The 22,758-nt window shown below is 39.8% G+C and overlaps 1 protein-coding gene across 1 annotated transcript in view; it reads right to left on the bottom strand.

Moving 5' to 3' along the window:
• Nucleotides 1-22,758, bottom strand: part of cep89 (centrosomal protein 89) — a 440,613-nt gene that overhangs the window by 296,177 nt on the left and 121,678 nt on the right. The window contains exon 8 of the mRNA XM_039762400.1: nucleotides 1,702-1,844. Within this exon, the coding sequence (XP_039618334.1) occupies nucleotides 1,702-1,844 (143 nt within the window). The remainder of the gene's footprint in view (nucleotides 1-1,701; nucleotides 1,845-22,758) is intronic.

The raw sequence follows: 22,758 nt of genomic DNA, 5'->3' as shown, positions 1-22,758 counted from the left end.
TGTCAAATGCAGCACTCGGATCTAAGAGGATGAGTACAGATAAATGGCCTCTGTCTGCATTCACTCGCAAATCATTTACTACTTTAGTGCAGTTTCTGTGCTGTGATTTGTTCTAAAACCTGACTGAACTTTATCAAGAATAGCATGTTTATATAGGTGGTCATTTAACTGCATAATGTCTGCCTTCTCCAGAACTTTACTTAAGAAAGGCAGGTTAGAGATCGGTCTAAAATTTTAAAAGCCGAGGGGTCAAGATTATGTTTCTTAAGTAATGGTTTAACTACAGCAGTCTTAAGACAGTCTGGGAAGACCCCCGTATCTAATGACGAACTAAATTTTAAAAAAGGCAGCTTAGAGATGGTGAGAAATTTTCCTGAATTTTAATATGAAGATGGAACGCATTTCACAGACATAAAGTGCATTGGAAAATTTGCAAAATGCAAAAAAATGGTGAGAATATTGACCACAGTAAGGACCAACACAAATGGTCAATTGGGGGAAGTAACAACATATGTCGGTGTGATTTAAAAAATAACTAAGGTTATGTGGTTTGTATGAATGTATATGGAACACACAATAATACAATGCAACACACTGTAGTGAAAAAAAAAATCATACAGTTCTCCTTCAAATACATCAAAATGATTTAAAATTATTTTCTCTTACAATACTTTATGTGATCTTATGTGATATACCGTGATTACAGGCCTACTTAAGTATACAGTTAAAAAGTCATTAGGAAAGACCTTAAGTTAAAGGATCTTCAATTTTTTAAATAATTTACCTTCTAGTATAAGGTCTCAGGATTTAAACTCATAAGAAAAAAAACATTATTTTGCCCTTATAAATGCTGCTGGTCCTACTGGTTACAGTGCATAAACATTTGCAAGTAATTTATCTAAAACTAATATCATAACCATCTGTTATTAGTCACTTTTTCTGTATTTCCCCAAATCCATACCTTGGTCTCATATGAAACCAAGCTATTCCATGGCCATTAAACTAAATCATAGACAAGTGGAAAAACCTTGACATCAATGGAACAAACATATAAGACAATGACATAACTATTCAATATTAATGAACAATAATATGTGCTGTATGTAGATTGCCTGCAAACTGCTATGCAATTAGTGAGCCTGGATGAGCCCCCCCTGTTGACTCTGCTTAATAAAATGACAAAGTACATTTCAAAAGTTGATTGTTTGCAGGAATGTTTCTTTTTCTCCCAACTAAATTTGAATAAATGTAAACTAAGCAATCATGTTTGATTTAATAAATTTATAACAACTACATTTTTCAACTGTAGCGCATTTAAGATATACAGTTCAAAATTATTACAGATCTATTCATGCACATGTTGCATATTGGTGTTTTTGGTATTTTTCTGGGACTGTTTTTAATATGTAATTCTATGTAAGTGGTCTAAGCAAAGTACTTTCAGAGAAAAGTACAATAGGACAAGAAATTAAATATAGTCAAATGTGACCTCTAATATTGGAAGGCTAATATTCATTGAAATACAAGTTTTTCAATGTTGCATATGTGTGCTCAAAGGCCATAGAGTTATAATAAAAAAAGAGTATTTACTGCTAAATAAATGTTTTGACATTTGATAAAATGTTATACAAAGAGATATGTTATTACTATCTGTTATTACTGTTGGTAGGAAAATAAGTGGAGAACAGTAACAAAAAATACCTCTGTCTTTAACAATGGTCTGTACTTAGTCTGGTATCGACCTAGTTCCAAATTCAGATTATGAACTATTATTTTCAAGTCATTGTTTTCATCAACAAGCTCCTGGATGTGTTCTCTTATGGAGTGGAGTTGTGGGCTTTTGCCTAAAATGAAAAGTATTGATAAATTTATTTAAGAATAGAGTGCATAAACTGAAACAAAACCATTACATTTCAGAAATATTTGTATATAACACATCATTCCATACATTTTAAACCCATTTATCCACATCAATGTCAGAGGGGTACAATGTTCACTCTGCCAGTCAATCACTGGGTACCTTCATGTTCACACATTGTCAAACTCAACACAGGTAGTATGTAGGCAAGGAACTGAACCTAATGCAAAAGTTTAATATAAAATTTCCAAACTCCAAAACAGAAAAACATGAGGTAAGAGATCATAATGACACAAAAATATAGGAAGCATGCCCTACTATTTAAGACTTTAAATATTTAACATCTTAAGTAGTGGGGCATGCTTCCAATATTTTTGCGTTAGTTAATAATCACAACTAGCAAAATATGTAAAATAAAAAAGATCTTGTTTATCAATCAGTTCTCATGTTGGGCAAATCTGGAATTAAATTACTATTATTCTTACAAAATGTTGGAAAAAATGCAAAAAAATATAAGCCAAAAAATACACAAGAAGGTATTTGTTTATTCATATTCATTTTATGCAAACAATTCTCTAAGCAGTACACTAGTAAACTAATTCATATATAATTACTGCAGGGTGAGGCATCTTATAATAATAGCTAAATAAGAATAAAATAATCCATGTTTCCATTTCCCATTGCAGACTTGAGTCTATTCTGGCAACAGGTCCAGCACATGAAAGAACAACAGTATATAACACAACACAATAAATTATACATCACAATAAATATAGAATAACCCAACAGTTTAACAGTTGTGGAAGCCGGCCCGGACACAGACAGGCGGACACGTTAATGTCACCCAACACACATTTATTTATATACTCCATTATGTACAAGGTGCAGCAACCCCCAAAAGTCCTGGCCACAACACAGTACCTCATTCCTTCTTCAGACTGCATCTTCGCCTCTCCTCCAAGACCTTGTCTTTCTCCTCCCGACTCCAGCTATTGTCTGAAGGGAGGCGGCCCCTTTTATATGCACCCAGATGTGCTCCAGGTGTCCTCCAGTGACCTTCCGCCGACTCGCCCCTGTGTGGCGGAAGTACCGGCTGTGTACCCGGAAGCACTCCAGGTGTCCCCGATCCTCTTCCCCCTAGCACTTCTGGGTGTGGCAGAAGTGCTAAGGTACAGGGCTCTCTAGGCACAGGGTGGCCCCCTGGCGGTGACCATGGGCCCCTACAGGGTAGAGCTTCAAAGCTCTGCAACCATGGCCTCCAAAGGAACCAGGGTGGTCGCCCCCACGTAGTCTGAGGTGAGCTTAAGCCCTCTTCCGGTCATCCTAGGCATCCTGGCCAGGTTGCCACCCCAGACATCTCCGACACAGTTTATATATAAATATACACATACACACATAACATATGAAAAAAAAGTGTATCCAATAATCAATTAGAAAGTAACATAAGTTAGATGAATGAAGAGCAAACCTGGGTAGGTGTGCAGGAAGATATGAACTCCCTTCTATTCACGTTAATTTTGTTGGTTTAAGGATCTTTCATGTAACTCTGTGGGAGTCCCATGACTGCTCACAAACACACTAGAGAGGAGACTTAGGTTAGCAATATTGCTGTAATCACTATTATAGACTATGATGCACAGCCTGTAATGTGTCTTACTCTATTTCAACTAAAGAGAAAGGTCTATAATTTTACATTGGCTGATGTATTTATTCAAGGCAACTCGCAACATTTATGATGTAATTGGTTACATTTCTTTTGATTTTCCAATTGGAGCAAGGGCAGTTTAAGTGACTTGCTCATGGCCACACAATGTCAGTAGCAGGATCAATACCCACAAACTCAGGGTTTGAAGTCGAAAGTCTTAACCACTATGTCATACTGCCTGCCCATATGTCAGAGGAAGACGCAGAATGTTTTTTTTAAAGTGACAAAACATACCTGGAGTTTCCTCAATGACATAGCTAAACATTTTAATGAATTTGCAACAGTACTGCTTAAAAAACACAAGGACAAGCAAACATGCTAAAGTGTCAACATTGACCAGGTCTACTAGTACTAGTACTTTGTAGAATATTTCATAACTATAAAAAGTATTTGGGATTTTGCAATTAAGGCTATCTTTCCTGAAATCTTGCAAACTACAAACAAGTGAGAGTAAAGGTTTGGAGAGAACATCAAAACGTCATATACATAGAGGAAAAAAAATTACAACTCAGCTAAAAAGTTGACAAAAATACCACTTACAATGATTGGCAGACAGAAGAGGCATTTGGTGGCCTTTAGGGCATGATTAGATAATCAGAATGAATGTTTTTTCTGCAAGATGTAAGAACGGAGCACAACGTAGATTCCAAAAAAAGGGATAAGACGTGAGACCAAAGGGAGGAAGTTATTGTTTATGGCTTCTTTTATTTAGTTTCCAACAATTAGCAGTACATGGCTGGAGTGCCCATAACTTCTCTTCAGAAAAAAAAAACCAATTACAGAACTGCTAGATGGGTCAATAGAAAGCACATTAAAAAAACCTTCTGGACAATGGCAGAACTAAAAAGACCACATTGCCACACTCATATGCACTATAGGGTGACAGAGTGAGGGTGTCGTTCTTTCAAAAACATGCTGAACGTCACTGCAACCAGAGGGTGGTATTGAGAAAGGGCAACTTAATAACAGCAAATAAGTTGATTTTATGTCATTTTAACATTTCTAGGCAAATATAATCTGGGGTTATGCCACACCAAGAGGTTCCCTAAATGATTTTATGTACAATAGAATCAACAACAAAAGCAGAAGAGGTCATGTTATGCAGACCTTTCATTGCTAAAATAATTACTTTAATTCAAAGCTTCAAATACTCATTGCCACTGCCAAGGCCACTGCTTCTGCCACTACCATCCTCATCAACTGCTAGTAGCCTGATTCTCCGAAGCAAAGCACAGAGATAACAGTAAAATTTCAATTTCTAATGCTATAATTGCAACTACTACTTTAAAAAGCATAATAAAATCATTTAGAACTTACAAATCATCCTGTGGCATTGGAACAAATATATAGATGCCGGTCATAAAATTAGAATATCATGACAAAGTTGATTTATTTCAGTAATTCCATTCAAAAAGTGAAACTTGTATATTAGATTCATTCATTACACACAGACTGATGTATTTCAAATGTTTTTTTCTTTTAATTTTGATGATTATAACTGACAACTAATGAAAGTCCCAAATTCAGTATCTCAGAAAATTAGAATATCAATTAAGACCAATGCAAAAAAAGGATTTTTAGAAATGTTGGCCAACTGAAAGGCATGAACATGAAAAGTATGAGCATGTATAGCACTCAATATTTAGTTGGGGCTGCTTTGGCCTGGATTACTGCAGCAATGCGGCGTGGCATGGAGTCGCTCCGTCTGTGGCACTGCTCAGGTGTTATGAGAGTCCATGTTGCTCTGATAGTGGACTTCAGCTCTTCGGAATTTTTGGGTCTGGCGTATTGCATCTTCCTCTTCACAATACCCCATAGATTTTCTATGGAGTTAAGGTCAGGCGAGTTTGCTGGCCAATCAAAAACAGGGATACCATGGTCCTTAAACCAGGTACTGGTAGTTTTGGCACTGTGTGAAGGTGCCAGGTCCTATTGGAAAATGAAATCTGCATCTCCATAAAGTTCGTCAGCAGCAGGAAGCATGAAGTGCTCTAAAACTTCCTGGTAGATGGCTATATTGACCTTGGACCTCAGAAAACACAATGGACCAACACCAGCAGATGACATGGCACCCCAAACCATCACTGACTGTGGAAACTTTACCCTGGACTTCAAGCAACGTGGATTCTGTGCCTCTCCTCTCTTCCTCCAGACTCTGGGACCTTGATTTCCAAAGGAAATGCAAAATTTATTTTCATCAGAGAACATAACTATGGACCACTCAGCAGCAGTTTTGTCTTTAGCCCAGCCGAGACGCTTCTGACGCTGTCTCTTGTTCAAGAGTGGCTTGACACAAGGAATACGACAGCTGAAACCCATGTCTTTCATACGTCTGTGCGTGGTGGTTCTTGAAGCACTGACTCCAGCTGCAGTCCACTCTTTGTGAATCTCCCCCACAGTTTTGAATGGGTTTTGTTTCACAATCCTCTCCAGGGTGCGGTTATCCCTATTGCTTGTACACTTTTTTCTACCACATCTTGTCCTTCCCTTCGCCTCTCTATTAATGTGTTTGGACACAGAGCTCTGTGAACAGTCAGCCTCTTTAGCAATGACCTTTTGTGTCTTGCCCTCCTTGTGCAAGGTGTCAGTGGTTGCCTTTTGGACAACTGTCAAGTCAGCAGTCTTCCCCATGATTGTGTAGCCCAAAGAACTAGACTGCGAGATCATTTAAAGGCTTTTGCAGGTGTTTTGAGTTAATTAGCTGATTAGTGTGGGGCACCAGGTGCCTTGAATATTGAACCTTTTCACAATATTCTAATTTTCCGAGATACTGAATTTGGGAATTTCATTAGCTATCATTTATAATCATCAAAATTAAAAGAAATAAACATTTGAAATACATCAGTCTGTGTGTAATGGATGAATCTAATATACAAGTTTCACTTTTTGAATGGAATTACTGAAATAAATCAACTTTGTCATGATATTCTAATTTTATGACCGGCACCTGTAGGTGTAAATCATTCACATTACGAATTCTTATTGTTGCCACTAATTTCAGGCAATTAATGAGAAAATGAAGCTTAACCCCTTAAATGGGGGGGCTCTTTTCAGTAGTCACTCCCATGGTGGGGTTTTTTTATTTGTCGATAGAAATGTTTGAATTATGCTAGAATATTATCTAATTGACATGTGAATTAAATTGTTGTAAGAAAAATTTTTTAAAACTACAAACAAAATTATTTAAACAATATTTTGTTAGCAATAATAAGTTAATTTCATGCCCTTTTTTCATGCTATTACAGTATATTTAGGAAAAAATGTACTTATCAATCAGGCTATTTCTTTATTAATCTTCATTATTCTACACCATTTATACAAGTTTTTTTGTAGATTTATTTACATTATTCTACACCATTTATAGTAGTTTTTTTGTAGATTTATTTACACTATTTACAAATTTTCCATTTTTCACTTACTTCAGTTGTGTGTGGTACGTGCAGAAGCATGGTGCAGGCAGAGTGGAACATTGCAGTCTCTGTTCCTCGGTATTTATTGAACTACCGGAAAATAAATTTCTAAAGAGAACTTTAGATGATTGTCTTTTCCTCCATGCATTCTATAGATTACATAAGAGCTGAAACACATAAATCAAGAAGGAATTGGAAAATCTTTTGATAGTATTTTTTCATTCCCTTCACTCGCCGTACAGTACATCACCATGTACTGATCCGAAAATCAACTCCTTTCATGAAGTCATTGTACTCAACAATGGCGAAAGGTTTCTCCTTTGAATTCTCTTTCCTGTCCTGTACTATCTTCATGTTAGCATCATGGTTGCTGTTCAGCATGCAAACATCTCTCTTATCCTTCCACTTCAAAGCCATCAATTTATTTCTGAAAGCAGCGGCAACTTTTCCTCACAAAGCTTATAGGATTCCATCCCAAAACATGATTTTTTTTTTTTTGGAATGTATACCTTCCACCCTAGACGGCCTTTTCATAGCAGTAAACTTCCATCAATCAACAGATCTTCCTCTGGAATGTAACTTCCTGAAAAGTTTCGAAAGCAGTGGTCAAAGAAAGGCTTAATTTTATACATTGTGGTAGTTCAGACTCGGCACAGACAGACACAATGTTCCAAAAAACACACTCTTTACTAATAAAAGTCCAGCACACAACACAGTGACCCTGCACCACACACCCTTCTTCCATCCTTTTCTGAGAGCTGCCTTCTTCCTCCCGACTCGGCAGCCACTTTTATAATCACCTGGATGTGCTCCAGGCGCACTCTGATGATTTCCCTGGTGTGGCAGAAGTGCCGCATGAGCACCTGGAAGCACTCCCTGGAAAACCGGAAGTGCTGACACCCAGGGATCCATAATCCTCCAAGTGCTCCCCTGTGGTGGCCAGGGGACCTAATCAGGTTGAGCTTCCATGCTCCCTATACAGACCAGGATGGCCGCCCTCTTGTGGCCCAGGGGAGGTATAATCTCTCACTTTACAGTCTCTCTCTTTTCAGACACAGTTTCATCCCAAGAACTCTAAACGCACTCAATCAGATCATCAAGTGCTCCTTGTAGAACGCTTTGTACTTAGTACAATCACCTCACTGTAAACTTGCACTATAGTTACAGTGGTGTGAAAAACTATTTGCCCCCTTCCTGATTTCTTATTCTTTTGAATGTTTGTCACACAAAATGTTTCTGATCATCAAACACATTTAACCATTAGTCAAATATAACACAAGTAAACACAAAATGCAGTTTTTAAATGATGGTTTTATTATTTAGAGAGAAAAAAAATCCAAACCTACATGGCCCTGTGTGAAAAAGTAATTGCCCCCTGAATCTAATAACTAGTTGGGCCACCCTTAGCAGCAATAACTGCAATCAAGCGTTTGCGATAACTTGCAATGAGTCTTTTACAGCGCTCTGGAGGAATTTTGGCCCACTCATCTTTGCAGAATTGTTGTAATTCAGCTTTATTTGAGGGTTTTCTAGCATGAACCGCCTTTTTAAGGTCATGCCATAGCATCTCAATTGGATTCAGGTCAGGACTTTGACTAGGCCACTCCAAAGTCTTCATTTTGTTTTTCTTCAGCCATTCAGAGGTGGATTTGCTGGTGTGTTTTGGGTCATTGTTCTGTTGCAGCACCCAAGATTGCTTCAGCTTGAGTTGACGAACAGATGGCCGGACATTCTCCTTCAGGATTTTTTGGTAGACAGTAGAATTCATAGTTCCATCTATCACAGCAAGCCTTCCAGGTCCTGAAGCAGCAAAACAACCCCAGACCATCACACAACCACCACCATATTTTACTGTTGGTATGATGTTCTTTTTCTGAAATGCTGTGTTCCTTTTACACTTGATGTAACGGGGCATTTGCCTTCCAAAAAGTTCAACTTTTGTCTCATCAGTCCACAAGGTATTTTCCCAAAAGTCTTGGCAATCATTGAGATGTTTCTTAGCAAAATTGAGATGAGCCCTAATGTTCTTTTGCTTAACAGTGGTTTGCGTCTTGGAAATCTGCCATGCAGGCCGTTTTTGCCCAGTCTCTTTCTTATGGTGGAGTCATGAACACTGACCTTAATTGAGGCAAGTGAGGCCTGCAGTTCTTTAGACGTTGTCCTGGGGTCTTTGTGACCTCTCGGATGAGTCATCTCTGCTCTTGGGGTAATTTTGGTCGGCCGGCCACTCCTGGGAAGGTTCACCACTGTTCCATGTTTTTGCCATTTGTGTATAATGGCTCTCACTGTGGTTCGCTGGAGTCCCAAAGCTTTAGAAATGGCTTTATAACCTTTACCAGACTGATAGATCTCAATTACTTCTGTTCTCATTTGTTCCTAAATTTCTTTGGATCTTGGCATGATGTCTAGCTTTTGAGGTGCTTTTGGTCTACTTCTCTGTGTCAGGCAGCTCCTATTTAAGTGATTTCTTGATTGAAACAGGTGTGGCAGTAATCAGGCCTGGGGGTGGCTATGGAAATTGAACTCAGGTGTGATACACCACAGTTAGGTTATTTTTGAACAAGGGGGCAATTACTTTTCACACAAGGCCATGTAGGTTTGGATTTTTTTCTTCCTAAATAATAAAAACCATCATTTAAAAACTGTGTTTTGTGTTTACTTGTGTTATATTTGACTAATGGTTAAATGTGTTTGATGATCAGAAATATTTTGTGTGACAAACATGCAAAAGAATAAGAAATCAGGAAGGGGGCAAATAGTTTTTCACACCACTGTATAATATTGCACACCCTGAGCCACTTTATAAAGCACATATTTACAGTACATATGATGACAATATCATTTTTAAGATGAAATGCAGCAAAATATGTTTATTATATTATACAGATTAAACTTTAACTTCATTTAAATAATCTATATTGTTAATAATTAAACATGTGAGGACATGGTGCCGCAGTGGTAGCGGGGAGCTGGAGCTCCATTCACGGATTGTTCCTGCCTCGTGCTATATTCTTGCTGGGGCTAGCACAAAACTGGATGGATAGATTGATAGAATAATTAAACATGTACTACGAAGATATTTCAAAATTCCTTAAAAGTTTTGAAGAAATCGGCATTCTAGGATTACAGATGACTTAATGTCTATTACAGAGCTGATTGTATGGCGATTGGGTATTTGGAGAAAGAAAAGTAAGGACAGGAATTGGGGGTTAGTCTGTTTGAAAGAAACAGTACTGCTACAATAAATTATTTCATTGAAGGTCACGCACGGCGCAGCAAGCATCTTGCATGAGACGTGAACAATCACTGCATCTCTTTGTTCCCATGTTTAATAACATGCTTTTACACCTATCATCATGAAAATGATATCATGTATATATCTCAGTATTTTAATTATTCAGAGAGCTGTGATATTACGAATGTAATGGATTCTGTGTCCTGTCGGAGGAAGAGAATGCCCGGAAGCATGTATTGATTCACACACAGAGGACATAGATCAAATACAAAACAAAGCATTTAACGTGCTACTTTAGTTACGATGGGATTTGAAAAACTAGTAAATTAAATGATTTTAAGTTAAAATTTATGATGTTCTACTTTAATGACAAAATAAACTATGTGATTAAAGTGGAAATTTCGAGATTAAAGTTGACATTTCGTGCTTTTTTTCCCCACTGTGTGCCTATGTGTTTTTCTCTGTACCCTAATAAGCTTTCATATGACACTCAGACAGTGAGCTACGACTTGCCTTTCATGGCGACTTTGATATCTGACAACTTCTTTTTAATTTCGGGCACTGTGCGATTTTGTGAACTTGAGCTTTCGAGTTTCTCCAACACTCTATGCCACTAGATCAACTTTATTTTGTTGTTTATACAAACAAATTGTAAGTTTTTCTTTGCCTCCAACTTGGTATTTGCTGAAATTCTTCTATTTTCCCCCGTGCTTTTGCCATTGTTTTTCACCGAAGCCTGAGCTTAAGAGCTATTTACAGTATATTGATTTGCATATTCAAAGAGGCGTAATTCTGGGAGGAGTTGATATGGGACAGCAGGCGCGTGCACGTGCGTTACTTTTCACACTGAACGGAATTTATATAGCGGAAGAACTTGAAAGTTGACGTTCGCACACATTTATGCATCTGGATTTTTTTTGTGCATACGAACATTTCTGGTTTTGTCTGTACGCCATGTTATAGTGTAAATTCTACGCACAGCCTTATGCATGAGACCCCTGGTCCTTCTAAACATCCCGGCCAGGCATGGATCCTGGCCATCGGCCACAACATCTTTGGAAAAACTGATCCAGTGTCACTATATGTATGCTTCATTATCTGCAAAATGCAGAAATCTCAAGTGGCGAAAAAAACCTCTTCTCAGTCATTATTTCATAAAAGATGGAGGTTGCCAAGTTCCAGTTGCGGGAATAATAACTGGTCAGAGTGGGCTTATGTATAATGCCCTGCAAAAGCATCACTCCAAAAAACAACTTTATTTCTTCCCTGTTGGTATCAATCCAGTCTTTATCATGACCTCTGCTTTTCATTTTCTCTTGCAATGTTTTTTTTTCATTTATTTATATATAAATTTGTTTGCTGTGCTATGTAGTCACAAATCTCATCATCAATGAAATGCTCAAATATTTCATCAGACTGACCTTTGGCAACCAGATCTCGTTTTGCACCAGCCTCAAATCTAGCTGGGAATCTAGGCCTACAAGTTTCTTTTTCAACCCAGACACTGGAAAGTGACTGTACAATATTGCCTTCCTCATTATCATCTTCACGTCCACTTCACTTTCTGTTTTGCTCTCGGAAATCTCCTGAAGTTCCTGAATTCTGTGAAAAAACTCTGCAGCTGTCCCAATAGTATCAGCAGTTATTCCTACTGACACATTTGAATATTCTTCCTCTGAGCTGCTTTCACTTGTACTTTCCTCTTCTTCACTAAGCTCCAATATTTTATTTATGACATCTCCAGGCAGATTAGGTGGTCTCTTAGCCATTTTAGGGATAACTTAGATGTATTAAAAAATGATAAACAATACACTGACAGTGTATGAAAGTGGCAAAAAACATACACTGAGAATGAGAGCACATGCAAGCTGAGAAATTTCAAGAGTAGTTTCAAGCGGAAGAAACTACATGGGTAGGAATACCAAATAATAAGTAACTCACGTCTAATTGCTACACAGAAGAAACAGATCTTAAAAAACAAACTTATAAATCACAAAAATGGGCAAAACTTCTAATTGAATTACCACTTGCAAAATAAGAGTGATGATGAAAAAAAATCAAATTATGACCATTTTCAAAATTAAATCTAAATAACATAAAAAATGAATAGCAAGGATATTCCAAACAAATATTATGTTTAAAGAATACAGAACAAAACAAAGTAAAAACAAATATAATAAGACAGAATATGAAAAGTACAACTATAAATATACTTTGATTATGCTTCATAATCAAAATCTCTTTACACAACATAGAAGTATTTTATTAAGTTTTGTGTTGGAATAACAGCATATCAACAGTATTGAGAATCCGTCATGTGCCTATGAACTACGTATTATGTGGAAGAAAATTAATACATACAGACACCCCCCCCACTGGAATGCCTCGATTTAAGCAATAAAACACAGGCAGGAGAAAGCGTCAATCATTATTCTTTATCTAAATCTTCAAAGAGGTAACAAGTGTTAGCCAAATGTTAGTCACATTGCTACAAAGGAAAAAATGTCCTTTTGTACAAATGTTCATTGATTAGGTAACTTTTCCTTAAAAAGAATTCATTACAAACTCAGAAAACTTTTAATATATATATATATATGTATAATTTTTAATATTTAATTTTTTAGGAGCTGTGTGAAATTCAAGAAAACGTTAAAAGAACAATGGCCTATATATATATATATATATATATATATATATATATATATATATATATATATATATATATATATATAATTGTGACAGATAGGGGGCGCTATCACTCCCTTGAACCCTCCGATCAAACGTCAGACACCAAATAAAAGTCCAATAATTGACTTTATTATTACACAACAGTGCATCAAGAACCCTCCTATATATATATAGGATATATATATAAGATATGTATATATATATCTTGTCACACACGTGTGCATGGGAATCAGCTGAAGGACCTAAACACTAGTAGTTCTACGCCTTGCCAGTGGGTGGCGGAGTGTACCGACTATCTCTCTCAGTTCCTTGCAGACCTTTTCCGGGAAATCCCACCTGTTGCCTGCCCCAAGGATGACATCACTTCCGGGCACAAGGACACCACTCCCAGTTCCGGCATAGATGATGTAATTTCCCTTCCAGCCCTTTAAAACGGCCATCTTGCCTCAGTACAGGCAGTTCTGTTCTGGACTCTGAACTAAGCACATCGTGCTATTTAAAACTACTTTTGCAGCAAATTCAATTATACGGGTGGCTGCCCTAACTCTTTATGATGTCTCCGACTCATTCTTATTACAGTGGCGTAGTCGGCAGGATGAGACCTTCCCAGAAGAAACCGGGAAGAAAACATGGATTTACTCAGGTAGGAGAGTACCGGGGCCATGTTTCAGGGTGGGGGGGCGTGCTCAGCGGTCCGGAGTGACATGGTGCAGGCTTCGCTTCCAGCAAGGGAAAACGAGCCCCTAGTCCTACACAAGAAGAATGTGGAGGAGACCCACCGACGTGGACTGGTTCCTGCGGGGAAAACGAAAAGGGCTTACTATGTTCTCTCAGAGGAGATGACTGAGCCGTCCATTGGGACCACGGTTCCAGAGACATACGGGCTGTCCCCAGACCAGCAGGTAAAGCACCTACAAAGCTGGGAATATGATCCGGAGAGATCAACCCGGGAGCAAGCGTATGCTCTCTGGAAAACAGTAGGTTTATGGCTGAAGCCATTCAAATTAGCTACCCTGCAAATTGTGCAGCAGGTAGCCTGCTTCATCTTCACTAAAGGTCTTCCCGCTACTTTTACCCAGCCGGTCTGGGTTAACTTTAATTCCATAGATGAGTTAATAACTCAATTAGGAACAACTAAGCCAGCCTCACAATCTGTGAGAGCAAAACGGTCCTCTAGTGGACTCTGTAGGGATTAGGTTCCACCGTATAAGTCCCTTCCACATAAACCGAAGCCTGCTCCGATGTCCCCGGGGTGCTGGGTGGGCCGCTCGCACTGGAGCACGGAGGAATGTGGGAGGAAGGGGAAAGGACGGTTATGTGCACTTACGAAGCTCCTGGCTACTGATCATACGGGAGTAGTGATTCTGAATGGATTTCGAGTTACAGCCCTTATGGACTCCGGCAGCAACATCTCCATTGTTGATTGCCGTTACGTATTACTGCGACAGTGGACGAGGAAAAAGACCAGTATACGCTGCATACACAGGGAAACACGGACATACAAAACAGCCATCTCTGTTATAAGTTACGAAGGTTTAGTAAAAAAGTTCCCCGTGGCGGTCCACCCACACCCACCTTCTCCTGTGATCCTAGGGCGGGACTGATCTGACAGTAAGTGCGGAGTGCGGATAACTGCTCCCCTTGTTTCTGTAGGCCTAGTCATGGAAGCGGATAACCCGACTCAAGCTGATTCCACGCCGTGTAAACAGCCGGCGGAGACGAGTACGGAAGACTGTGAGGAGGATGGGGAGACTCCTGGGCCGTCGCACTTAGATATGTCATCAACCCGGGCCTCGACGAGTCGGGAGGACTCCCTGCCCCTTGAGGTCAGACCGGACCCTCTCTCTGAAATGCACTTTCAATTCAACCAAACACCGGCATCTTTCAGGAGAGAATAATGGAATGATAACTCCCTGAAGTTGGCGAAAAATGCAGTCGTGCTTGTCAATGGCCAACGCACTCATCAGCCCATGCCACGCAGGCCCCACTTTGTATTAGACAATGATCTGTTATATCGAATAGCAGAGCATGAGGGCGGGGTGCGGAAGTTGTTGCTAATCCCACAAACCTACTGGCGGCAGGTTTGCAAGATGGCACACGCCCAGCTCATGGGAGGCCATTTAGGCACCGAAAAGACATTAGAGTGAATTAAGCTCCGATTTTATTGGCCAGGAATTAACGAGGAAGTTCACTGTTTTTGCATATCTTGTCCAGAATGTCAATTACAGCAAATTCCTAGGAGGGGCTGTGCTCCTCTCGTTCCCCTCCCCCTGATTGATGTTCCCTTTGAGCGTATTGAGGTCGATATAGTAGGACCTCTGGAGCCCTCAGCCCGATGACACAAATATATATTAGCCCTTGTGGATTATGCTACCCGATATCCAGAGGCAGTTCCGTTGCGCTCTGCTACTAGTAAAGCGATCGCACGGGAATTAGTGGGAGTCTTCGCGCGTGTAGGGATCCCTAAAGAAGTCCTTGCGGATCAAGGGACGCCCTTTACCTCAGCGACATTCAAGGAAACAGCCAAGTTACTTAAAGCACCTAAAGACCGCAGTATATCATCCTCAAACTGACGGTCTTGTCAAGAGGTTTAACCAAACTCTCAAACAGATGCTACGCAAGGTGGTCAGCAGGGACGGGAGGAACTGGGATCAGCTCTTTGCTTATCGCGAAGTTCCACAAGCCTCTATGGAGTTCCCCCCTTTTGAATTGTTATATGGTCGACAACCCCCAGAGGTATTGGATGTCTAAAAAGAGGGAAGGAGAGGCTCTCTCCTCTAGCAATATATTGGATTATATCGCGCAGTTACGCGATCGATTTGGAAAAATCCGACCTTTGTTAAAAAGTCACATGGAAGAGGCACAAGCAGCACAGGCCCAATATTATGACCGTGGCACGACTCTCCGGAAGTTCCAACCGGGGGATCGCGTCATGGTGTTGGTTCCTACCTCGCACTCTAAGTTACTTGCCCACTAGCAAGGCCCGTATGAAGTTAAGGAGAGGAAAGGGCTCGTCGATTATTTGGTGAATCAACCCAATCATCGGCCGGGCGAGCGGGTGTATCATGTCAACTTGCTGAAGCCGTGGAAGGAGAGGGATCCCAATCTTTCCTCGGCTCAGCCCTGCTCTTTCTTTACTCAAACCAGCCTCCTTAAATTCGGACCCGACTTGAATGCTAAACAGAGACGTGAACTAGAATTAGCGATCTCGTCAGTTCCGGAGGTAGTAAGTGAGCAGCCTGGACGGACCTCTCTGATTGCGTACGACATAGTGACAGAACCTGAGGTTGTCGTGCGAGAACGCCCATATTGACTTCCCGAAGCAAAGAAGGCAGAGGTGGAGCTTGAGATCAAGTGCATGCTGGATCTAGGTGTGATTGAAGAAAGTTATAGTCCCTGGTCCAGTCCAATTGTCTTGGTCAGTAAGCCCGACGGGAGTTGGAGGTTTTGCAACGACTTCCGTCGGCTTAATCAAGTCTCCCAGTTTGACGCCTATCCGATACCTCGCATGGACGACCTCCTCGAGAGGCTGGGACAGGCAGAATATTTGACCACACTTGACATGACGAAGGGGTACTGGCAGGTTCCTTTAACGGACTCCGTAAAGGAGAAGACTGTGTTTAGCACTCCCAGTGGGGACTGGCAGTACCGGGTCCTCCCATTCGGGTTACATGGGGCGCCAACAACCTTCCAGCGTCTGGTGGATAGAGTGCTCCGGCCTCATAACGCGTTCAGTGCTGCCTATTTGGATAATGTTGTCATCTATTACAGCACATGGAAGGACCACGGGAGGCAGGTGGAAATGGTATAACGGGCGCTGGTTGACGCCGGGGTTCGAATTAACCCCAAGAAGTGTTTTATTGGGTTAAAAGAGGCTAAGTATTTGGACTACCTGGTGGGTCGGGGTGCCGTGAAGCCACAGTGTTCCAAAGTTAATCCAATATTAAACTGGCCCCGTCCGATTACCAGGCGGCAAGTGCAGGCTTTCCTCGGTTTGGCCAGGTACTACCGCCGGTTTGTACCCCAGTTTGCTGTGAGAGCAGCACCCTTGACAGACTAAACAAAGAAAAGTGCTCCAAACCACGTGGTATGGACTGACAAGACTGCTGCTGCATTTTGTGACCTAAAACAGGCCCTTACGTCAGCACCCGTGTTGAAAGCACCCCTTTTCACTTCCTTTCAAATTCCAGACGGACGCTTCGGAGACAGGCCTGGGGGCCGTGCTGAGCCAAAGCGTCGATGGTGTAGAACACCCCGTCATGTACCTGAGCCGGAAACTGCTGGATCGGGAAACCAGGTATGCGGCAGTGGAACATTAGGCTCTTGCGATAAAATGGGCGATTACACAGTTGAGGTACTACCTCTTGGATGGTGAATTTACTCTGGTGACGGACCATGCACCTCTCCAGTGGATGACCCTTCACAGGGAGTCTAATCCTGGGGTCACTAGGTGGTTACTTGACCTCCAACCATACAAGTTTTCGTCCTTCATTGTATGGGTACTCTACTTGCCAATGCTCATGCCCTCTCTCGAGTCCACAACCTCTCGGACAGGTCGGCCCGACCTGGTGGGTCTGGGCTAAGGGGGGGGCCTTGTCACACACGTGCGCATGGGAATCAGCTGAAGGGCCTAAACACTAGTAGTTCTACACCAGGCCAGAGGATGGCGGAGTGTACTGACTATCTCTCTCAGTCCCTTGCAGACCTTTTCCGGGAAATCCCGCCTGTTGCCGGCCCCAAGGATGATATCACTTCCGGAAACAAGGACACTACTCCCAATTCCGGCATAGATGACGTCATTTCCCTTCCAGCGCCCTTTAAAACGGCCATCTTGCCTCAGTACAGGCAGTTCTGTTCTGGACTCTGAACTAAGCACATCGTGCTATTTAAAACTACTTTTGCAGCCGATTCAATTATACGGGTGACTGCCCCGACTCTTTATGATGTCTCTGACTCATTCTTATTACAATATATATATATATATATATATATATATATATATAACAAAAACCCGCGCAGAGGAGAAGTAGTGTGTTAAAGAAGCAATGAAAAGAAAAGGAAACATTTTGAAAATAACGTAACATGATTGTCAATGTAATTGTTTTGTCACTGTTGTGAGTGATGAGTGCATAATATATATATATATATATATATATATACACACACACACACACACATCCACATATACTGTATATATATCTACATATACACACACACACACACACACATACATACATATATTCATACTAGCAAAATACCAGCGCTTCGCAGCGGAGAAGTAGTGTGTTAAAGAAGGTACGAATAAGAAAAGGAAAAATTTTAAAAATAACGTAACATGGTTGTTAATGTAATTGTTTTGTCATTGTTTTGTCAGTGCTCTTTGGAGGTCATTCATATATATATATATATATATATATATATATATATAGCAAAATACCCGCCTCACAGCGGAGAAGTAGTGTGTTAAAGAAGTAATGAAAAAGAAAAGGAAGCATTTTAATAATAACGTAACATGATTGACATTGTCATCAGTGTTGCTGTCATATATATGCCTGCCTAAATAAGTCACCCTCGCTTTGCTCTTACTTTTTTACCGTTCATTTAATCATGGCTAGTGGCGGAAAAATTATAAAAATGGAAGGAGGATGGCTTTACCAAAACAATTATTGATGGCGAATCGATTATTCATAAAGCTTGAATTGATGATCTGTTTTTCTGTGTTAATCTCATATTTTTTCATACTTCTTCTCAAACTAAGGTGGTGCGAGGGTAAAATGAATCGGGATGCACTGATCAATGTAATCGGTGTACCAGGAAATCATGCATTGACAAAAGCTCCCCTTGCTTGTAATGCAAAGTGTGATTAAATGCATTATTTTTAGCGTTATGGAGCACATGCATCGAAGCTTCTCGGCTGTGCTTGTGCTAAGAAAAGGAAAGATTTTAAAAATAACGTAACACGATTGTCAATGTGACCTTTTGTAAGTAGTGCCTGGAGGATTCAGTGTGGAGAAACTCGAGAGATAGCGTGTGTATTAACTTGTGGATTTTTCTGGGAGTATTTGGTGGCAGTCTGACGAAGTTGCTTCGGAAGACAGCGTTAGCCGCGGAGCTCAGCTCAGAGCAAAATGAGGTGGGAGGGGAGATGATGACGTGACTCCCCCACCCGCCTTAACTGTCAATCCCCCACAAACACAGTCTCTCGGAATCTGCATAAGCACACCTCTTCACCTACAATTTTAACTTAGTTACAAAGTGATCAAAACTCTCGTTTATATCCTGCGTCCTCTCATTAAACTTGTATCCCACATTACCTGTGGGTATGTGAAACGCAGCGTAGCCTGTCTATGAACTTAATTTAAAGTTTAGGTTTACACCTTGCTTTCTTTCCGAGCTGGCAACACTCATGAATATGGTAGTATATGTCACTCGCTCACTTCTTATTGTTTCGCTGCCTTCTCAATTATAAAATGCATGTTTTCTTAAGCGCTTTTTGGAGGTCTTCCTGGTTTTCTACGCACTGCATTGACAGTTCACGTGATTGCGTGGGAGGCGTGATGATGTCACACAAAACTCCGCCCCCCACGTCATTCCAGCTCAACTCCATTACAGTTAATGGAGAAAAATACCTTCCAGTTATGACCATTACGCGTAGAATTTCGAAATGAAACCTGCCCAACTTTTGTAAGTAAGCTGTAAGGAATGAGCCTGCCAAATTTCAGCCTTCTACCTACACGGGAAGTTGGAGAATTAGTGATGAGTGAGTGAGTGAGTGAGTAAGTGAGTGAGTGCGTGAGTGAGTGAGTGAGTGAGTGAGGGCTTTGCCTTTTATTAGTATAGATATAAACTTACACATCTACATATATGAAAGCATAACTAAATATATAACGCAAATTTTTCGGTGCTTCGCGGGTTCTGTGGACAATGTGTCTTTTTACTTCCTGTACATGCTTCCTCAGTTGGTTTGCCCAGTTGATTTCATACAAGGGACGCTATTGGCGGATGACTGAGAAGCTAACCAATCAGAGCACACAGTTAATTTCCTGTGTGCTGAATGCAGTGTTAACCATGAAGTCTCGTCTCGCTCATTCAGCATCAACGTGTTTCGCTGTGTAAAGAGTTGTGCTCTTTTGTGTTTATCTTTGTGCATAGTCAAGCCCTTCATTATGGCTCCAAAACGATCTGCTACTTCTTCAGGGGCTGTGCCCAAGTGCAAACGGAAGATGTTAACGATTGCCGAAAAGGTAAACGTTTTGGATTTGTTGAAGGCTACGATTCTTTTTATTTAAAAAGTAGGAAAGAAATATAAGATCTACGGCTGCAGTGTCCTTTTAACCAGGGTGCAAAACGAGTTGTAAGTGGATGTAATAAGGCAGTAGTCTGGATGGAATCTGCTTTAGGGATTTGGATTGAAGACTGCCAGAAGAAGAACAACGGCAGTGCTACACAATCGCCTGAAGTGGCTCCTTTGGAAGAGCTGAAACACTCTCCTTTGTTGTGCAGTAAAATTAAACTCATTGTTATCGGACAAGTCATTTTCATTTATTTCATCTAATTGCTTTTGTATTTATGTATTTTAGTATTAAGTAGTGTTTAAATTATTTTATACAACCCCATCAATGTACAGTATAATATGCCAATAACAATAGGATTTTTTTTTCATGGGAACGAATTAATCATTTTCCCCATTATTTCTTATGGGAAAAATTTGTTTGATATAAGTCCTGTTTGGTATAAGTCCAAGGATCTGGAACGGATTAAGGACGTATACCAAGGTACCACTGTATATATATTATGATCCAGCTTGGTTCAAAACAGGAAACACATTTTATCATAGTGAATAAAAAACAATAGCATCAGCTTTTAAGCATAAGCTCAAAAGGTTATGAGACTCAGACACATGCCAGGTGCACACATAGAGCAGGGTTCAAATTTAACTCTTACAATTATGAAACCAAGATCAACAGAACTCATAGGACTGACATTAACAGTACACTCAGATATCCTTTCTCTACAGTTAAGAAACTTTAATTCATCATGGACTACAAGTTTCAGTATGAGGAAAACATTTTACAAATGACGGGTTAATAAGGGTGGGTGTGAATTAGAGGCCAAGATGCTCCAAGTATTTATCATGAACACATAGAACCATTTTATTTGCAAGTCACCATGTCTACAAGGCAGCAGTTAGGTTTTTAGCTTTTTCATCTTCTCTGTAAAGTGTTTTCCTTTACAGCTTGTGGCAGTGCAAGTAAATGGAATGTGGAAACTTGACTTAAGATAACTTATTAGCTGTAAAAAAGCCTTTATTGTCAATCAGTCTAACAACATGTCTTCTACCAGTGAATATAAAAATTAAAAGAGCTAGCTAGATACCTAGATATATAGATAGATAGATAATCTAAAAACAAAAAATATACAAAAAATAAAATATAACAAACAACGGTCACCCACCCATTATACATTAAAACTTTTGGCTTCAATAGGAGAGTTGCTACTGTCAATCACAGGCCTAGAGGTAATCATATCGACTAATTTGTACTGCAGGTTTACATTTAAAGGCACTGGCATTAGAACAGAGCAAGTCCAGCTTGTTGTGTCCACAAATCCAACATGATAATTGAAGTTTGTTCATTCTAATATGTCCCTGCTTAAGTCAACAGCATTTTGGGGTCATAATGATTCAATCATTAGAATATTAGTACAGAAAAAATCATTTCTGTTCCTGGGTTAATAAACATTAATTATGATGATGTAGCTTATCACCCTATGCAATAACATGAACAAATTCAGTTAGTGTTTCAATGAATGGATAACATATTTTAACACAGATAAAAAAACCCAGTTTTAAATTTAATGTTCTTTTCTTTTTTTAGCATTAGTCATTTACTCATTTTCAGTCCCCATCCTGCCTTTTATACTATGATCATATCAGATGAAAATGTCCAGCATTAAAACAATGTCTGAAATAAGATGTTTAAACTTGTTCTCTGCAATAAACAAGTGCCAGAGTAGCTGAACTCACAATAACATGTAAATGTTCATCCAACATATTTAAAATCACTAAAACATTCCACATTTAAAGAGACAGGCCAGTACTTTCCAACTTACTTTTTATTATATTTTACTGAATTAATTAAAAACAAGTAACACTCCATAAAAACAAATCACACTTGACAAAACTAAATTCAATTCAACCTCCGACCATGAGAAAGAGAGGAAGGCCAGAATAAAACTTTAAGAGTAGATAAGAGGGAAGAGGATCCTTTTCCCAATATAAATGCTTATTCTAAAATGTCACTGAATCTATTATAGATACTGACACGTTTTAAAAAAGTTTTGAACAGATCCTTTAAGTTGGAATTTGATTGTTTTCCAATTTCAGATATATAACATCAGTTACCCAATGACTTAAAGAGGTGGGCTAGGATTCTTCCATTTGAGAAAGTTAAGACTACATGCTAATAGTGACTTAAAGGCAAATACAGTTTGTCTGTCCTTCTCCACTTTAAGCAAATCTGGTACTGCACCAAAAACAGCTGTTAATGGGTTAGGAGGGATTGTGATACCAAGGCTGTCTAAAAGGCATTTAAAAATTTAGGTCCAGAATGATGTTAATTTGGTGCAGGCCCAAAACAAGTGACACAGTGAGGCTGGAACTTGAGTCCAGTGTTTGCAGGTTGGATCTTGCCTTGGAAACATTTTGGACAATTTTAAGCGAGACAGATGTGTTCAATATATAATGTTGAGTTGAATAATTTTATGCATTGCGCATATGGAGCTTGAGTGAATTCTCTGCACTGCTACCTTCCACTCCTTTTCTGATATGTTGAGGGAGAGATCCTTTTCCCATTGTCCTCTT

The sequence above is a fragment of the Polypterus senegalus genome, chromosome 9 (genome assembly GCF_016835505.1).
Source record: "Polypterus senegalus isolate Bchr_013 chromosome 9, ASM1683550v1, whole genome shotgun sequence".
In the NCBI taxonomy this organism is placed as follows: Eukaryota; Metazoa; Chordata; class Cladistia; order Polypteriformes; family Polypteridae; genus Polypterus; species Polypterus senegalus.
The sequence above is the reverse complement of the archived record's forward strand: the minus strand, read 5'-3'. Positions and strand labels throughout refer to the sequence as shown.